Source organism: Mustelus asterias, chromosome 26 (genome assembly GCF_964213995.1).
Source record: "Mustelus asterias chromosome 26, sMusAst1.hap1.1, whole genome shotgun sequence".
Lineage (NCBI taxonomy): Eukaryota > Metazoa > Chordata > Chondrichthyes > Carcharhiniformes > Triakidae > Mustelus > Mustelus asterias.
Genome location: NC_135826.1, coordinates 31,874,443 through 31,894,644, shown reverse-complemented (window position 1 = coordinate 31,894,644; position 20,202 = coordinate 31,874,443). Strand labels below are relative to the sequence as shown.

Below are 20,202 nucleotides of genomic sequence, written 5' to 3'. Positions count from 1 at the left end.
TCTTTTAGTTTCAAGTATGATGTAGGTCTAAGGTAGCTAATTTTGTTTTTATACTAACAATACTGAGGCTATATGTCAGAAAGAAAACTTTCAAATGGGCATTTTAATTGCTATAATAATACAAAGTTATCATTTTCAGTAAAAATACGTTTTTTTTAAATATAATGTATTGGCTTAATTTTCAACCTTTATTAGTAACAATAATGGTTATCATTTACAAGTGGTAACTGAAAAAGATTTTGGAATCATAATTATTTGATTTACTCTAGGGAAATTTGGTAGCTGTTGGGACGCACAAAGGATATGTTCAGATCTGGGATACAGCTGCAGGGAAGAAATTATCCACACTTGAAGGGCACTCCGCTCGAGTGGGTAAGTTGTTGGGTTGAATTTCATGGATTTGCCAAAAGCATCTTTAAGCTAGAATTTTGAATCCTGCTACAACTTTGTGGAGCACAAACATGTTCATATAACCAATAAATAATTAGAATAAAGAATATGAAGGAACAGAGACAACATTTTGAGTAAAGCATTTGATTTTGCAGCCAACTTGTGTATCCTTCAAATTTTCATAAGCCCCAAAAGGACTCTTGTTAGCCCTTTTCAGCATAAGACACTGGCATAACTGGAATGCTCTCACTATTACATTTAGAATGCAACACTTCAGAATTAATAAAATGGTTGTATGGAGGATGAAGATTATTTTTCAATTTTTGATAAATTATTACTGTTCATTTCAATTTTTTCATAACTTAGAGGCAGGAATTTTATTTAAATGATGCATGGCCGAGGTTGTTATTTCATCTCTACCTGCCACCCCACCCCCGCCATTGCCTCTCATTTATTTTCTTCTCACTTCCATTTGTTTACACATTACGATCCCAATACAGACCAATAACTTGTTAAAGGATATTTACATTTCTAGTGACCGACATGAAGAAATTGCATGACGAGATTTAAGTTTTGGGATTTCTACGGTAAAGAACTAAAATAAGCATCGACTAAGTATTTCCTAGAGGGCAACTATTACTCTAAGCTACAGAAATGATCACCTTTGTTAACATAACACAACCAATAACCTCACATTGCATATATACTTTACAGCACACACTCCACAGGATTACAGTCTTTATAGGAAACAGCCCGTAGTCATTCCCAGCTTCCACTGGATTCACTTCTCCCTGTTTTGCTGATTTGCAATGTCCCATGACATGGAAGCACATGGAATTCAGGGAAACTTGGCGAGATGGGATCAGAAACTGGCTTAGTAATAGAACATAAAAGATGGTGGTACAAGGCTGTTCGAGTGACTGGAGACCAGTGTCCAGTGATGTACCACAAGGATCAGTACTGATACTCTTATTGTTTGCTATATACATAAATTATATAGATGAAAATGTGGGGGGTTAAGCAAGTTTGAAGCCGACACCAAGATTGGTAGGATGGTTAATAGTGAAGAAGATGATTGTAGGGACAGGAGGATATGGATGGGTTGGTTAGGTGGGCAGAGCAGTGGCAGATGGTATTTAACTCTGATAAGTGCAAGCTGATGCACTTTGGAAGAAGAAACAAGGCGAGGGAGTATTTAATAAATGGCAGGATGCTGGAAAGCTCAAAGGAACAGATAGATCTTGGGCACTTATTCCCAGATCCCTGAAATCAGCAGAACACATGAATAGGATAGTTAAGAAGACATATGGGATACTTGCTTTTATCAGTCATGAAAAAGAGTTCAAGAACAAGGAGGTAATGTTGGAATGTACAGAGTGTTGGTTAGGCCACAGCTGGAGTACTCTGTGCAGTCCTAGTCACCTCATTATAAGAAGAATGTGATAGCATTATAGGGGGTCAGAGAGGTTCATCAGGATGCTGCCTGCGATGGAGCATTTGAGTTAAGTTTATTTATTAGTCACAAGTAAGGCTTACATTAACGCTGCAATGAAGTTAGGCTATAAGGAGAGACTGGATAGACTTGGATTGTTTGTTTTAGAGCAGAGAAGATGGGGGGAGGGGGTGTGTGCATGATTGAGGTGTATAATGTTGAGGGGCATGAACAGGGTGAGTAGGGCACACCTGTTCCCCTTGGTTGGGCTCAATCACGCGGGAGCATAGTTTTAGGGTAAGGGGCAGGAGACTCAGAGGGGATTTGAGGGGAAAAAATCACTCGGGGTGCTGGAAATCTGGAATGCACAGCCTGGGAAGGTAGTCAAGGCTGGAAACCTTACAAACTTTAACAAGTATTTGATGAGCACTTGAAATATAACATTCAAGGATATGAGACAAGTGCAAGAAAATGGAATTAGCACACCTTTAATTGTAGTTATTGTCGGTGCAGAATCAATTGTCTGAAAGGTATTTTTTACGCTGTACGACTCTGACTATGACCATCAAAAGAAACTTCCCATCATTTTCAGAGAATTCCTGAATCGACAACTTTCAGCAGTAAGTAATTCTGGTGATTCCTTCTCTGAACCTCACCAGGACGAATCTTCCAGTGTCCTTAAATCACTGCAAGTGTTCCTTCTTTGACCAGAGTATAAAAATTCCCCTGTATTCTACCAGGCAGTTCACAGTACGGCAGCACTCTCCTCTTTTGACTGCATAAGCTGCAGCCTTTGTGTGTGTGTGTGTGTGTGTCTGTCTCTTTCCCTCTCTCTCTCTCTCTTCAGGTCCAGGGTTATTTTTTCTCAGTCTGCCTGGGAGCCTGTCCACACAAGGCAAGACAGCTGCCTTAGTATTTGTGTTCAGGTATGAAATATGGCACTTGGACGGCACGGTAGCACAGTGGTTAGCACTGCTGCTTCACAGCTCCAGGGTCCCGGGTTCGATTCCCGGCTCGGGTCACTGTCTGTGTGGAGTTTGTACATTCTCCTCGTGTCTGCGTGGGTTTCCTCCGGGTGCTCCGGTTTCCTCCCACAGTCCAAAGATGTGCGGGTTAGGTTGATTGGCCATGTTAAATTGCCCCTTAGTGTCCTGGGATGCGTAGGTTAGAGGGATTAGCGGGTAAAATATGTAGGGGTAGGGCCTGGGTGGGATTGTGGTCGGTGCAGACTCGATGGGCCGAATGGCCTCCTTCTGCACTGTAGGGTTTCTATGATTTCTATGATTCAGTAAGTCTTGCGGCCGCCACCTGCACCCCCACCCCACTCCCCCACCGAGTGTCCATGGTAACCAAGGTGTGCACAGGCTTGTTGTCAGGCAGAACTCAGCAAATGATGTCTCTACTAATTTTTTTCTTAAATGAAGACAGTCCAAAGATAATCATGTTATAAAACCTGGCGTTATTAATGCACTTTGTCTTTTTTTGTTTGTTCCTATTCATCCTGTATCTTGAAGCACTTTGTATAATGAATCATTTTTGAAATCCTGTAACAAGTAGGTAAATATGGAAACCAGTTTACAAACCGGTCAGATAAATCATCATATGATCAGTTTTTGGTGGTGATTTTTGAGTGTAACTGGAAAACTCCATGATCATTTGAATAGCACCATAGGATCCTTAATGTTCACTTGAACAAGCAGACCATTTCTTGCCTTAACAAGGAACACCTTCGGTACTACACTAGTAAACAACACCAACAATTCAGGCTCTCTCTTTTTGCTCCCCTCCTATGTTCATGGTAGAAAGGCCATTTCCATAAGTAGCCAGAATTTCCAGTGCACCCTTGTGCATGCCATAAGTTTACCCTAACCCTAATATGACCACTTCCTTGTTTAAAATTCCTCCTTTTAAATATTGGCAAAACAAGAATAATTATCTTTAGCACCAGCACACATTTTCGTCCCTCACATTTAACTCCTTGGGCATTACTCCAGGGTGAGTCAAATGTTTTTTCACCATTGGTGCCCTATCTAATTCAAACTGAGTTTCCAACTCAATGAGCTTCTATCACAAAGACTATTTATGCTCCTACTTCAGCCCATTCACTGTTGACATCTTCATTTGTGTCTTTATCATCTCTTCAGATTACTTCAATGCTCCCCTTGTTAGCCTTCCATCTTCCACCCTACTTAAATTGTAGTTTGTACAAATGTCAGTTAGTCATATCCTGTGCTGTACCAAATTCTCCTTGCTTCCCACCTGTATCCCCTTTTATCCACATACCTTCCAGTACCCTGATGCCTCAAATTAATAATTCTTGGCACTGTCTTAATGTCTTTAGGTTTTCAGCTCTTTCTTTCTCTGTAACATCTGCATGTCCTCCAGTACCCTCCACCATCTTCAATTAGTTTTCTCTCTGGCACCAACTTCTTCTACATTCTCACCTCAGCTTTGACAGTTATGGCTGTATATACTGAGAGATTCTTGTCTTTGACAGAAATACCTCTCATTTGTTCTCTGTGTCCAGTTTTATTTAAAGTATATTCATAGCAGTACCAACTAATGCGAGGTGTCCCAGTACAGTTGCTATGTCTGTCTTTTTATTTGCAACTTCACAAAATCTACAAGTCTAAGATATTGGAAGCTGAAATAAAATATTCACAAAACTGATCCACTTCCAAATGGGAAAACATTTGACACAAAAGTGGACTTTTAAAGACATTACAGATAAACATGCTATTCCATGTTGTGTATGCAGGATTAAACTTTGGTAGAAATGAAAGAATTTTGTTTATTCCTTTCAGTAGACTGATCTCAGCAAACAAATTGGCTCCCAACCAACTCAAATTGAAGCAGCTTTCTGTAAAATAAAATCGACATGTCAGTGGTTATGTTCATTTTCAGCACAGCAAGCAGTTTACATTTAAGTTTGATTTTTGGTCATAGGGGCCCTTGCATGGAATGCTGATCAGCTGTCATCAGGAAGTAGGGACCGTCTTATTCTTCAGAGAGATATCCGTACCCCACCGTTGCAATCAGAGCGGCGACTTCAGGGACACAGACAGGAAGTTTGTGGTTTGAAATGGTCGACAGATCACCAGCTTCTGGCCTCTGGAGGAAATGATAACAAGGTAATAGAATCTGTAAATAACGAACATTATGAAAACTGAATCAGCTGATCTCGGCTGTAGTTGCCATAGGGAATTTACAGTTGAGTTTGATGCTCTTTTGTTCCAGGAGCTGAAATGGGCCTCCCATTCCTGATCCCTATCAAGTAATTCCAATATAAAAAGAACTCATGAACTAGAACAGCCTTGGCTGTGATCTGGCTATGATCTTTCTAAGAGCACTAGTTGACCGCATTCACTTTTGCAGCTCTTACATGAGTATCTGCCATTGGAATGAGGTACTAAAACGCAATTTGAACCGTTGAGAAAGTACATTGAAAAGGAATATGGAACAAAATGGGTACAGAGGAAGACTTGTAGATATGGAAGTTAGCATTTAAAGTCCCAGTATGTGCTTTAATGTGGTGTTCTGTCCACCAATATCCCTTTAGCAGCTGTTTGCCATTCACAACTGCATGGCTAAGACAAAGTGGCAAGAATAAGCTAGGGTTTCCCCATAGAAACAGCCTATTTTGAGTAGCATTGGTGGAAATTAGATTTGTACTGTCTGCATGTTCACTTTTTGAATATAGTTAGCATTACCTGGGCTTGCACTTCCTTACTTAAAAAAAAACTGTCAGTTGAACTTAAGATTTTATAAACTAATGGCCTGTGCCATTGCTGTGCAATCAAGTACAGGTAGATGTGTGTGTCCACAGCAATGATACCATTTGGGAATGATCAAACCATTTGGTTTGCTGATTGAGCAGAATAATTTAAAAACATTATAGTCTCCACGTAGGTGGATTTATTTTCTAGCGCTGAACGAACCCAGTTTATGTTAATTGAAATGTTGTGCGACACTCTTATTAATGGGGGTCCAATTTCCATATCTTCAGTTCATCTGAAGTGATTTGATCAGCTTTATTAAATGTCCGTTGCATGCTGCTTAGGATACTGAGTTAGTCCATCAATCTACAAACTCCTGGTATTAGTGAAGAATAGTGACTAAAATTCTTTCTATTCTTGGCAGGGGTGGGAGGTGGTGGATGGAAGTAAGTGGAATGTGATTTCTGGAAGTCTATTGTACCTTGATTCACGTAAATTTTAGGATTCATGGATTATTTAAAGACAAAACAGGTTGTACTTCATATTACAAAATCTGATTATTTTGCATTTAACTTGTATAATTGTTTAGCTTCTGGTGTGGAACAACTCCAGTTCTGGGCCAGTGCAGCAGTATACAGAACATCTTGCAGCGGTGAAAGCTATTGCCTGGTCCCCCCATCAGCATGGCCTCCTTGCATCAGGTGGTGGAACTGCTGACCGGTGCATCCGTTTCTGGAATACTCTTACGTCTCAGCCTTTGCAGTGCATTGATACAGGTTCCCAGGTGTGCAACCTTGCCTGGTCCAAACATGCAAATGAACTGGTAAGTACAAAGTAATTCATTTGTTTCTTTCAGTGCATTTGGTGTCGGTCAAAGCTAAGCTATTGAACTGTCTTAAACACAAGAAGTTTACAAATATCCTTTTAGAGAAGAAAGTTTGCCACCCTTACCTGCTCCGGCTTATCTGTGACTCAAATCACAAACCAGTGTGGTTAACCTTGACGGCAATCTTGCCTAACTAATCATTTAGTTTGCCAAATCCAAGGGTGGCAATTAATGCTGGCCATGCCAGTGATGGGCATATTCTGAGAATGAGTAAAATTACATTTTATCTGAGTTTAGTGTATTTAATTTTTGGGGGGGGAATTGTTTTAATATTGTTTTCTTGGCTCAGTAGAAATTACAAAGAATTAACTTAGTAAGTAAATCATTGTGTTTTCATCATGAATACATAACTGGGGAGACAGTAATGGGTAAAAGGTTTTGCAGATTTTACAGTGGTTGAGAAAAAGACTTTGTTGGGATTGGGCACTAATGGAACTGCAGCATACATGTAGAAATTACATTGTAGCATTGGAAAATTTTGGTGCAGCTGTGTAAAAACAACATGTTACAGTAATAATGACTGGAGCACAATTGATTAACCTTTTTTATTTCGCACATTTTACGTGGTACCTCTGAGGTTTTACGTACCTTTTTGCAATTGTACCACTAAAACAGTTCTTATTATTTGTAGGTGAGTACTCATGGATATTCACAAAATCAAATCCTTGTGTGGAAGTATCCATCATTAACACAAGTAGCCAAACTGACTGGACATTCATACAGAGTGCTATACTTGGTGAGTTACTCATTATGATTTTCATATTCACATTTTGTATAATGTAAGGATTGGAGTTGAAACATTTTTGGCTCTATAATCTACACATGTTTAATGCTAAAAACCTACAAGGCTGATTGCCTAATCTTGCAAGATTACTCTGTTTTGCTAATGTTGACATTAAGCATAAGCAGCCTTCAAATGATAGTTTTAAGATGTTAATTTGGAACTATTGTTGACAAAAAATCTGTTGTTAATTGTATCTCATGAATTTAATCTCTGCTCAGTAATGTCAGTTAGTTTGCATGCAATAATACAGACATGGCTTCAGCAGGACAAAGATCTGCAAGGGCAGTTTAGGGTATGTCAGTCAATGTAACATTGGGTTCGATATTGCGAACATCAACGAATTAACCCTACAGGCTCAGCACCAACTACTTTAATCTAGGCCAGCATGTGAGCGGCTTTGGTAAAGATATATGGCCACTATGAAAGTAGTTCTTTTGCCAGAGAACGTATCGACAGGCCAACGAAGACTGGAGCCCTTCCTCCCTAAAACAGATTCCTTTTTCACCACAAATCAACTTCATCCTTTCAGTCCTAGAATATTGAACTTGAATTTAGGGAAATTGTATGCCCGAGGCTTTGAACCAAGAAAAGAAATGCCTTGAAGAAATGTCACTTCTTCCAGCAAAGAGTATAAAGCTATCTCCAATTGTAGCACTACCTCCAAGAAATATGCAATACTTGTGCTAATCCCCTGGAACTTTTCCTCCACTCCCCAACCGGCTCCGTATGCATCTCCATGCTATGCACCATGCTTACCAGCAGAACCAAGGATTCCGCAAAAGGCCTGGAGATCTAGGCTGACTTTAGTGAAGCAGGGAGTAAAGAGAGGAGGTCTGGAACCAGATCTGAAACATTACCACTTATGGCAAAATGCAAGACGGTCTGCTATAAATCATACATTTAATTTGCCGCAAATCGCTTCTACCACAAACTACATAAACTCTATAGATTTCACCTTTCCATTACCAGATAGTTGTACTGTGGCCAGCACTTACTTTGGCCATGTCTCTGCACCCAGCAATTCTGACCTGCAGTCTAGGAAACCAACAGGTGCATGAATGGCCTTACAGTCCTAAACATTGTAGCTTGGGCTTGCTGGTCTGTATACTGGGGAGTGCCCTGCACTAAACTAGACTAGCACAACTCTCACAAGACAAAGATATTGGAATCTAAGATCAAATAATCAACCTCAACTTGCTGAACTGCAATAGAGGAAACTGTTTTAGGGAGGCCGGGCTCCAGCCGATACTGACCTGTCACTACATCTGCTGGAGAAGGAGCCACTTTCAGAGTTGTGATTTTAAAAAAACTTTGTTTTCCTGTGTTTCTCTCACAAATACTATTTGTACAATAGCCTCAAAATATAAGAGAGTTTACACTAGGGGCGGCACCGTAGCACAGTGGCTAGCACTGCTGCTTCACCGCTCCAGGGACCTGGGTTCGATTCCCGGCTTGGGTCACTGTCTGTGTGGAGCTTGCACATTCTCCTCGTGTCTGCGTGGGTTTCCTCTGGGTGCTCCGGTTTCCTCCCACAATCCAAAGATGTGCAGGTTACGTTGATTGGCCATGCTAAAATTGCCCCTTAGTGTCCTGGGATGCGTAGGTTAGAGGGATTAGCGGGTAAAATATGTAGGGATATGGGGGTAGGGCCTGGGTGGGATTGTGGTTGGTGCAGACTCGATGGGCTGAATGGCCTCCTTCTGCACTGTAGGGTTTTTATGATTCACTAGTATATATTTTTATGAATCACGACAGATGGGTAAATGTAGATTTTCTTTAGGAAGGCAAGTGTCCTGTCTCACCAGACTTCTCATTTGAACAGTGATTAGTTAAATGAGTCTCCCATCAGCCCTTTCCCTGTTAGGAAAGGAATTAAATGATTAGAAAGCAAAAGCAGATTTTGTGGAAAAGTTTTTTTTCTTTTAAAGCTACAAAAGCAATGTACAGTTCTAATAAAACAATGTGAATGCACTGAATTGTATTTTCTATTCTTATCTCCAGGCAATGTCACCAGATGGCGAAGCCATAGTAACTGGAGCTGGAGACGAAACACTCCGATTCTGGAATGTTTTTAGTAAAACTCGTTCAACTAAGGTATGATATTCTAGGTAGCTGTGCTGATAAAATGTTCTGTGAATCAGTGATTCTAATTGGAGAATCTGTGGATCTTATATTTGATTCATTATAGAGCCATGCTGTGTAGGAGTTGCTGGTTTATTGCAACATTGGAATTTACTATTAGAGCATATTTTGTTCCTACAGTTCTGCCCCTTTATTGGTTCCTTAATTCGTTGGACAGTTTTAAGGTCTAGCAGAGCTACACTTCCCCCTACAGAGTCAGAGGAGAGATGCAAGAAGAGCAGATTATGATATTGTACCAATCTGTTAAACCGCCATCAACCAGTTGTGATGCAATATTTGTAGAGACTAGGAAAGATCATCTGCCTTGCTTTGTGACTGGGGAGTATAATACTTACGTCCATAGTGGCATCTTAATTGCATTTGCTTCTTATCCACTTATCATTCCAGATTGCGATAAGTCACCAAGTGAAACCCAGTTCTCTACATTGGGGTTTATAAATAGGTGCCATTCAAGTGGGGGTTACTTGCAATCTGACAAAGACGGTTACAAAGTTGGGTGTCTTGTAATGACCACAACCTGATACAAGACAATAGATGATATGACACCATCTGCTCAGTCAGATGGGGTCAAGACTACTGCCCTGACATCAGCTGGTTCACATCAATCAACAGCCAACCAAAACCAGCATATTATATACCATTCTCATCAACGTCGCACATAGTCACCTTGAACCATTATTTATCCATGTCAGTCTTGACTACCTCTGGTCAGAGGTACAAGAAAATCTTGGTGAAATGTCTGGAAAGCCAATTACACTTTGTTTACAGAGGCCAATTAACAAATAATCAATACAATCCCACAACAGTTCATTTGAGGATGCTTAACAAATGCTTTTGTGACATTGTGAAAATTCTAAAATCCATAATCCTTTGTGCTTTCTGGCACCTATGTTTGGTATGCCTGGATAAAGTGCACCGTCCTATGGAAACCAGGTGGCGTAAATCAAGCTAGTTTTTTTTCATTCTGACTGATAGCATAAAACTTATGACAGAGTTTGAGGTAGCATTTTAAAGTACTACAAAAACAATGTCCTCTATTTTTCATGTGCACAGTGCTGGTACCTTTTGTGAACTTTTCATAAATGTGATCATTCTTAAAATGTGATGCTCATCCTTTTTGCTTGGTGTCTCCCTCAACCAATCACTAATCGACAAAAACCATCTACTTCAGACTTAAAATACTTAATTACAAATCATGTCAGATTTGCCTGCAAAACAAAGGCCTCCACTTTATGCTCATATTCCCAATGCTCTTTGTTTTTTGTTTGAGTAATAACGCTCTCCCATTTGGGCTTGCTTTCCACACTAAGCTGGTGGTTACTGAACTGTATGCTACTATAAGGCATGTATCAGGCATCTTGTGATCTGGTCCACTTGTTTGGTTACAGGTCCCTTGCAGCATAACTCCATCGCAATTGGTAAATGCACAATGACAAATGTCATGTTACCAATTCAATCCAATTTGTTTTATCACTATTAGCAGAACTCTCTTCAAGGTTCTCAATCTGGTCAACTTTTTTTGATTGACTTTTGATGTTTCCTTGTCAACTTAATAGCATGAAGAGTGGGCAGTAGACACTCCTATAAGTCTGGGCTTCTCAACTCTGGGTGGATGAGATTTTAAGGGATTTGCAATGAGGATGGGGATGGGGGAAGGAGAAAAGGAGCCATCGCTGTTCACATGCCATTTCCAAAGGCTCCACTCACTGGATTGAGACTGCTTCCTTTCCCCGCAACAGCAATGTTGCTTCAAACTAGGCTTATGTACACAAGATATTGTTGAAGCAGCTTCCACGTGGTGAGGACTGGCTTGCAATGCACATCCCTCACTGACACCCTCCCCAAGTGTTGAGAGGGGAAGTAGTAGCACAGGAACATCAACAGGGTCATGCTGCACTAGCTGATGATGGAAAGGATTATGTTAAGTAAGTAAAATAAAAATGTTTAATTTTATAACTTTTTATGCAGACAAGATACTTGTATTGCGTGGAATTTTATGACACTTTGCTTTGGAAACAATATTGTTGAGAGCCTCTTCTATAAATCGCCACTTTATCTCTGATGTTTTACATACAATCAAATCAAGTAGCCCACGTCATAGTTTGGTATTTCTCAACTGCTTTCAAACTGCACAGGGACTGTGCCACAAATCTTCGTCTTTGGGGTCTTCAGGATGATAAACAGCCTTGTGGACAAATACAAGCTGGCTCATGTTGTCAAATCATGCCTGCTAATTAAACTAACTGGTTGTCCAGGTGCTTTGGATACTGGCAATGACATCGTCTGCTGAACCTATAAATGTTCTTGTACTAAAATGGATTGTGTGTCTGCGTGTGTAAGTAAGGAAGATATGGTTCTGAATGCTTCACATTAAACAAATACTTCATATACGAGTGACAGTTGATCTACACAAAAAAAACATATCGTACAAGGAATACCAAATATTGGGCCAGTGAAGCAATAATAAATGTGAGATAAATAAAATGTTTGGATGGGGGGGTAAAGCCCGTGAATTGAAAACTTGACATTTTCTTTTGAATTAATTTACAGGAATCTATATCTGTGCTGAATCTCTTTACAAGGATACGATGATGATTGAAGAAATGGTGTGTTAAGTAGGGAAAATGCCAACTATCCCATAAATATACAAGAAACTGTTTCATCATGCTGGTATTGATTTTTTCATTTGGATGGATCTTAGAACGAAGACACTTTGAAGGAATTTGCTGCTCATTCCAAACAGCTTGAATTTTTAAAAGTATGTTTTCAATTATGTTTGTTTACAAAGAAGTGTTTGAAAAGACTGCCAAAGGTTTTGAATTAAGGTCTAGTTAAGTGCGGATATTCTAATTTTCTTGTACAGTTTATATAAAAAACCAGCTACTTTACACTGTCAGATCAAAATGCAGATGCCAAGCAATATGTGATGCACATTTTATTTTGTGCTACCTGTAAATATTTTTCTGTTCGTATTGGAAAATGTACATTGAATATAAAGTTCTGTAGAAATGCAGTGAGAATGCTAAACAAAGCTTGATTATGGAAATGAGCATAATGTTTGAAAAGAAACCTTGAATAATAGGCTTTCCTGTGTGCCTATATACATATATATATATATATTTTGTAACTATTACAAGGATTTTCAAAATATTAATCAGGAAGATTACTTCCATTAAGTATTTTGTTGTTGGACTGTTTGGCTTCGGTAGGTTAACATCATGTTGAACTGCATAAAATAGTTACCTTATTTTAATTCAAATTATGAATTGGCTAAAATTCTAATACTAGATGTAAAAATCCAATGAAGCCCAAAATGTATTGGAGAAATTAAAATGTCTTGCTGCTTATAATGCTGAAAATACTTTTTGCTCAAACTGTACAAATATGGATGGGAAAAGCACTTGAATTTTTTAACCTTTTAGTGGCAATCATTACTAAGACTTATATTTTGTATGCCTGTTTCTGTTATTTTATACCATCTGTGGTCTTTTGTTGAGCTGTAAAACTGCTTTCAGTGTTCTGTAATAGTGAGTGAGTGCCTTTTCAAGTTGTTTGTATTTGTGAATGAACGTTCTGACCCCCAACTGAAGCGAGTAAAGCTGTTCAATGGTAAAAGTGGTGTTTCACAATGTGACTTGAAGTCTATAATAATTGCACCCAGGATAACACACACATAACAACCAGGATAACATAAGTCTGCAAGTTTGTAGATACAAAAGTATTTTCACGCATTTCAAAACTAGAATTGCACAGTGATCCTACAAGTCATGTGTTCTAACTAAAACTAGGAAAGTCCAAATCTATTTACCACCTATTGTGAATTAGCTTCACAAAAATATTTCTATAATACTTCATTCAGGTCCTTGACAAACATTCAAGACCTCTGCATTCATTATGAATTGTAAATTTAGATGGGCCCTGCAGAGAAACATTTTCATTATTTTCCTTGCTTTGTTAGACTAAGAGAAGGCCAGGTTTTAGAATGAGTAATGGAAAATAATGTGTTTACCTCCTGTGTTCAAATCTACCTTTGACAACATGAAACGTGTGTCAAAGAACAAAGAAAAATACAGCATAGGAACAGACCTCCAAGCCCATGCTGATCATGATGCCCTAACTAAACTAAACTTTTTTGATTTGAGCCAACTAAATGTGTGGGTATTGATTTTGTTTTCAGTAGTCATGCCTGTACAGCTTAAAGCTGTTTATAATTTAGAAAACTCCTGGAAAGCACTTGCTGTTTATCAGAATAGATGGTGGTGTACATTTGGTTGAAGAAGTTCTTCTCAATTTGGATTTTCACCTATTTGAGGCAATGTAGAGGGAGTATTACATTACATCTGACTTCTGAAACATTAGAGGTGTTGATGAACATAGAGATGAACAATGCTCCCTACCCTTCCCTTTTTTATTGTCATTTCCCTGATTTTGACCACCTTCTGGTACCTGGTATCAGTTATGGTGTAGTGATTTTATCTTGACAGATGATGATGGACTTTTATTTTTAAGTTTTGTTCCCATTTCATAAATTACAGAAGCCATCTTTTTGGGAGAAATGCTGTTTAAAATGGGATGACTACTTAATAAGAGCATTGCAGAATTTCAGTGCTACATGTCATAATTGTCTCAAAGCATGTTGTCTCCTAGCTGACATGCTGGATTTGCAATGGTATATAAAACTGCTGTAGATGTGTGGTATATAGTGAGAACAGAGCAATTTTGTGTGCTATATATAAATGCTCTTATAATACTGCCCTTGCCATCTAACTAGAGTCCCAATATCTGTTGCTATTTGCCAAATTATTTTATGTGCAGAATATCCAAGAGTTAATAACAAGCTATGTATTCAAATATATGTATTCATTTGTGAGGTGTTATAAAAATCTGTTTAACGTATTGGATATTAGTATATACGTATGATAAAAATTATTCAGCTATTTAAAAACAAAACCCAAGAGGCATTAAACATAAAGAAAACCTTTTAGTGATTTGTTTTATTGAAAGAATAAAGCTCTGCGTAGCAATTGTTTAGAGTTATTTTCAGGGTAAAGGCAGTGTGCCAGTAATCACGGGCATCACGATGACACAGTGGTTAGCACTGCTGCCTCACAGGGTCAGGGACCTTTGTTCGATTCCTGGCTTGGGTCACTGTCTGTGCGGAGTCCGCACGTTCTCCCCATGTCTGCATGGGCTTCCTCCGGGTTCTCCGGTTTCCTCCCATGGTCTGAAAGACGTGCTGGTTAGATACATTGGCCGTGCTAAATTCTCCCTCAGTGTACCCAAACAGGTGCCAGAATGTGGCAATAGGGAATTTTCACAGTAACTTCATTGCAGTGTTAATGTAAGCCTACTTGGAAGAATGAATAAATAAATAAACTTAAACTTAATTATATGACTATCTGGTCTAGTTACAGATTAATTTTAAAACAAAAGTTATTGTGGGAATGCAATGGGTATGACCATATTTTCTTCAAAAGTCAGAAGCACTCACTTGGATGGCAGGTTCTTAGAACAGTGAGATTTTGCACAGCAGAAGCAATATGCATCCTACAGCTATCGAAGGAAAATCAATGGGAAAGTCAGGGAGAAGAACCACTTAATGCAGTGTAACCACGAATGGGTCTATTCAAGTTCATGATGTGAAAATCCAAACGCAAACTACCGAATTGGACCAGTGTTGTCATACACATTTTTTAAGAGACAAAGTGTAGCATTCATAACTCCATTCCCTGTTTTAAACAGTAGCTTTTAATCTAAGTACCCATTTAAGACCTATATTGACTTAACTGTTGCATTTTTTTTAGAGGAGAGACTGAACATTATAAATCCAATTCTAATCTGTTGCCCTGAAGGAAAATGTCAAAGTAACCCTTAATAAAAGTATGATAGTCACATTTTATGGCTGAGGAATAATACTACTTTGATTTTTTTTTTGTTTGAAGCAACAACATTACCTTTATAGCCAACAAATGCAAACAAATATCAGTACCATTCTAAATAATATGAAATGTTTTAACCATGCTAAAAGACCATAATATTGTGTATCATTCTGCTGGGTTATATTTAGATGTTTAGAAAAATAAGTGTACGGTAGAAATGCGAAAGAGTGATTTAACTCGAGACGACTGTCCCCCTAATGGATTAACCAACTTTAAATTAAGAGGAGCAGATTGTAGCTCCATTAACGTTGATGTGGAGTGAAATAACTTTAAAGAAAAGTGTCTCTTGCTTTCATTTATCATGTGACAGATGCTTTATTTTGGTTTTGCAACAAATCATTTGCAGATGTGCAAGATGTTGCATCCACTGATTTGTTTTTCTTAGATTCAATGCCTATAGTCAAAGGCTTCCTCCTCATTTCCCCGCCACCCCCCAAATAACCTGACCAAGATCAGATGCGAATAAGGTTTAATCCATTTTTAAAGTTTATTTACTCGTGTCACAAGTAGGCTTAATTAACACTACGATGAAGTTACTGTGAAAATTTGCTTGTTGCCACACTCTGGCGCCTGTTCGGGTACACCGAGGAAGAGTTCAGCATAGCCAAAACACCTAACCAGCACATCTTTTGGACTTGTGGGAGAAATCGGAGCACCCAGAGGAAACCCATGCAGACACGGGGAGAATGTGCAGACTCCGCGCAGACAGTGACCCAAGCTCAGAATTGAACCCAGGTCCTTGGCACTGAGGTAGCAGTGCTAGCCACCCTACCGCACCATTCTATTCCGCAACTGTTGGACAGCAGTCATTTTTCTTTTTCATCTCTGGGAACCTTAAGAAGAGGAAGTAATTTTATGAAATCTGGTATCTATTATACTCACATTTGGGCAATATAATTACTATGGAGTATCAGCATAAAGTGTGATTTATTCACAGACAACATTGGAAAGTATTGATTGCCGTGTTGTAATTCCAGATTGCATGCAAGTAGTTTTTTGTGCTACTTTACATGAGGGTTTTTCAGTAAAGCAAAGTAGCTTTCATGTAGAATCTCAGAATTCAGGCTGAAAATGATACTTCTATGGCTTTCTTTTCGGCAAAAAGGAATGTTCCAGGACAGTAGGGTGAACGTTTCTTCTCTCTATGTAATGTCCTTGTTGTCTGAAGATTGCTAATGACTTGTGCTATGATATAACTATGGGGCAAGGTGAGGCATGCCCAAAAATTGTCTGGTATGAGGTTTGAACTTGAACTGTCGATGTTATTCTGCACCACCCTCTTGCCAACAGAGCTAATCAGCCCCCTCAGTATACTTACCCTTTTAAGTTAAAAGGCTAAAGGTTTTTTTGTTTATTTCATTTAAGGTGATTTAGAGATGCCAGCATTTGGGACGGAGGTAGGGAGGTCATAGAGCCTTGAGTTTAAGTTAAATTGTCTGACAAATGTTGGGAACTAGATCAGAAACTCCAAGGTATGTTGTGAAGTTAGATTAAACCCGAGCTTTTTTTGATTTTGGCATTGTGAGAGCATAAGGTGTTTCGCTCCAGATGTGATTCTATTGACCCACTAAGAAGCTTTTATTTTTAAAAACAAGTTTATTTAACAATACTGTTTAACAAAGAATTAGAATAACTTTTACTGGTTGAAATAAGTAAACATGACAAGGTATAATTCTTAACTGCTAGCTTTCTCTATTAGTTCTAATTTAAGTAATATCCTCATAGGTGTAAACTCCTCTTCAGGTGTACCATTGAAAGCATATTTTCTGGTTGTATCACAGCTTGATATTGCTCCTGCTCTGCCCAAGACCGCAAGAAACTACAGAGGGTCATGAATGAAGCCAGTCCATCATGCAAACCAGCCTCTGACTGGTTTGATTCTGTCTACACTTCCCACTGCCTCAGAAAAGCAGCCAGCATAATTAAGGACCTCATGCATCCCGGACATACTCTCTTCCGCCGCCTTCCGTCAGGAAAAAGATACAAAAGTCTGAGGTCATGTACCAACCAACTCAAGAACAGCTTCTTTCCTGCTACTGTCAGACTTTTGAATGGACTTACCTAGCATTAAGTTGACCTTTCTCTAAACCCTAGGTATGACTGTAACAATACATTCTGCACACTCTCCTTCCCCTCTCTATGAATGGTATGCTTTGACTATATAGCATGCAAGAAACAATACACTCTATACTAATACATGTGACACTAATAAATCAAATCAAATCCTCCAGCCTATAGAGTCCTCTGGACAGAGATACAGAGAGACACCTGTCTTCTGGCTCCCAGATAACAGTCTCCAGAGAAAGACCTGTCTTCAAACAGCAGAACTCTGGCAGGTGCCAAACTTCAATTTCCAGAGCGCAGAGAGAAAAAGAACTGCGCTTTTCAAATTCAAACAGCAACTGCCTGCTTTTCTCTCTCTAAACCTAGCTCCTCCCATAGGCACATGACACACACATGTCAATCAACCTAATTGAACCCTACTCTGAAACCCCGGGGAAAACCCAAAAAAATAACAAAACTGCATTAACTCAGATTAAAACAAACACCCCAATAATTAGGGGCAATTATTCTTCTGCATTCTCAACATGTGGACTGCCTGTTATAGACAATCGGCCCCGTAAACAAAGCTGAAGTATAAAACAGTCCCCTTACAAGAAACATGACACAAATACATTTCATAAAGGCACAGTATTGTCACAAAACATACCATGCAATCTGCTCTCTCATGACGAAATGCTATGCAGCAACAGTAAAGTACATTCAACCTTATTGCTTTATAATCTAAATCTGCACAACTAAAACTCACCATAAGACCATAGCACAGTATTATACTTAAATGTTACACTACAAAGCATTAAAAGAAGAGATATTTTCCACTCGTCTGATTACCTTTAATTACTACTCGCTTAAGTGAACTGATTGCTAGTTTTTTGTATATATGCCTATTTGAGACAATCAACCAAATTACTCTTTAAAAGCTGCAAGTTGGAACCAGCAATTGGCACAAAACAGACAGATGTCATTTTTCTGTAATAGACACCATATGCACTCAGCACAGGCTGACTAAGTGAACTGAATTTTCTTCTCAAGTTCTGCCAATTTCAAATTGGGTGTCTTTCCTACCCCAACCATTCAATTTTGGTTAATCCAGGTAAATAACACTATATGCAGGATGAGGACTTTACTGAGGACATGAGGTCAAATGACGGGAAAAGTCGATTAAAAAAGTCAGCTTACTTAAGTGTGAAGAACATTTTTCTTGTCTCCACTGGCCTAATTCACCAAAAAACTGACACCACCAGATGAAACAGGATGTTGCTGTAAGCTTGTAATATTTGCTTACATCAGAACTTCCAAAACACATGCATTTCCGTTGTGGCAGCCATTTTCGATCATGAATATTTTCATCCTCTTGCACATTTCAGGATTGTAAATTAAAAAGAATTTTTCACATTTGCCATGTTTGACTACTTTGATTTAAATAAAATATGTTTGAATTGTCTCACTAGATTGCAGTACCATTTGTCCAAAGAAATAGCAGCATCATAAATTCACTGGATTTTTTTGGCAAGACTGTTAGAAGCCACCATGCTTAATTTGGCAAGAAATAACAATTGTTGAGGTACAATTTCACTTAGCTTAGTTCAGTTGATAGCGCCTGCGAAGGTTGTGGTTTCTAAAGCCCAATGTGAACTTGATCATAAACCTAAGTTGCCATTCATTTATTTGGTGAAAATAGGGATATGGTGTGATTGGTACTATATTTATTTGAAGAACAGCATTCTTATTTGCTACCTTGGGTGAATATAAAAGATCTGATGACAGTATTTAACAAAGAGCATGGAGTTTTCTCAACCAACATCAAGCAGGTTACCTCGCCATTTATTAATTTTCTATTCAAATGGAAGTTCATCACTAGACTGAAATTCCTGCCTTTGGTTTGCAAAATTAACTGGCTGAAACCATGTAGGTTACCAGTATTGGTAAGCTTTACGTTGTCTTTTTACAATGATAGCTCACTATCTTGCAGTCCAAGCCCTGCTCCAGCTCCCAGCAGCATTCAACATCCTTCACTCTCATCAATACTGACTTGCGGGATTGCCTTGATTTGATTTGATTTGATTTATTATTGTCACGTGTTAGTATACAGTGAAAAGTATTGTTTCTTGCACACTCTACAGACAAAGCATACCGTTCATAGAGAAGGAAACGAGAGAGTGCAGAATGTAGTGTTACAGTCATAGCTAGGGTGTAGAGAAAGATCAACTTAATGCAAAGTAAGTCCATTCAAAAGTCTGACAGCAGCAGGGAAGAAGCTGTTCTTGAGTCGGTTGGTACGTGACCTCAAACTTTTGTATCATTTTCCCGAAGGAAGAAGGTGGAAGAGAGCATGTCCAATGTGTGTGGGGTCCTTAATTATGCCGGCTGCTTTGCCGAGGCAGTGGGAAGTGTAGACAGAATCAATGGATGGGAGGCTGGAGAGTTTTCCTCAAAGGTTGGCTAATATATATTAATGGGATCAGTTATAAATCAAGCTGAAGTTCATATACGGGTATATAAAAGAACAGAGTAAGAGTTATTGTGAATTTCAACTTGTTTTGCCACATTAAAAAAATACATAAATACAACATTTTTGTCTAGTAATTTCTCAAACTGATTGCAACTAATGTTGAGGGGAGGATTGTTGTGCCTCACTCCCTGACCAGATTTTTTAAACTATCCTAAAATGCAGCTTCTAGTTAATAGATGTTTAAGTTAATATCACCAATTGATCATTGCCAAACATGCTTGGTTTGGCAAAATGTTAGTGATTTCTTTACATAATTTCCTTAATTTTACTTAATTTCTTTACCTGTTTTTCAGGTATTGGTGATTCAGTATTGGGCAATTAGTAACTGATTTGCTTCAGT

At 38.7% G+C, this 20,202-nt stretch overlaps 1 protein-coding gene across 3 annotated transcripts in view; it reads left to right on the top strand.

The window, feature by feature from the left end:
• Window positions 1-18,794, top strand: part of fzr1a (fizzy/cell division cycle 20 related 1a) — a 51,121-nt gene extending 32,327 nt beyond the window's left edge. For 2 of the 3 annotated variants that reach the window (XM_078198402.1, XM_078198403.1), the window contains exons 9-14: window positions 270-372; window positions 4,769-4,953; window positions 6,128-6,361; window positions 7,056-7,160; window positions 9,210-9,302; window positions 11,901-14,330. In XM_078198402.1, coding sequence (XP_078054528.1) covers window positions 270-372; window positions 4,769-4,953; window positions 6,128-6,361; window positions 7,056-7,160; window positions 9,210-9,302; window positions 11,901-11,942 — 762 coding nt within the window. In that variant the 3' untranslated portion in view covers window positions 11,943-14,330. Of the gene's footprint in view, window positions 1-269; window positions 373-4,768; window positions 4,954-6,127; window positions 6,362-7,055; window positions 7,161-9,209; window positions 9,303-11,900; window positions 14,331-17,070 lie in introns of those variants that run through there. The other variant, XR_013495543.1, reaches the window with a different exon arrangement.
• Window positions 18,795-20,202: the final 1,408 nt, after the last annotated feature.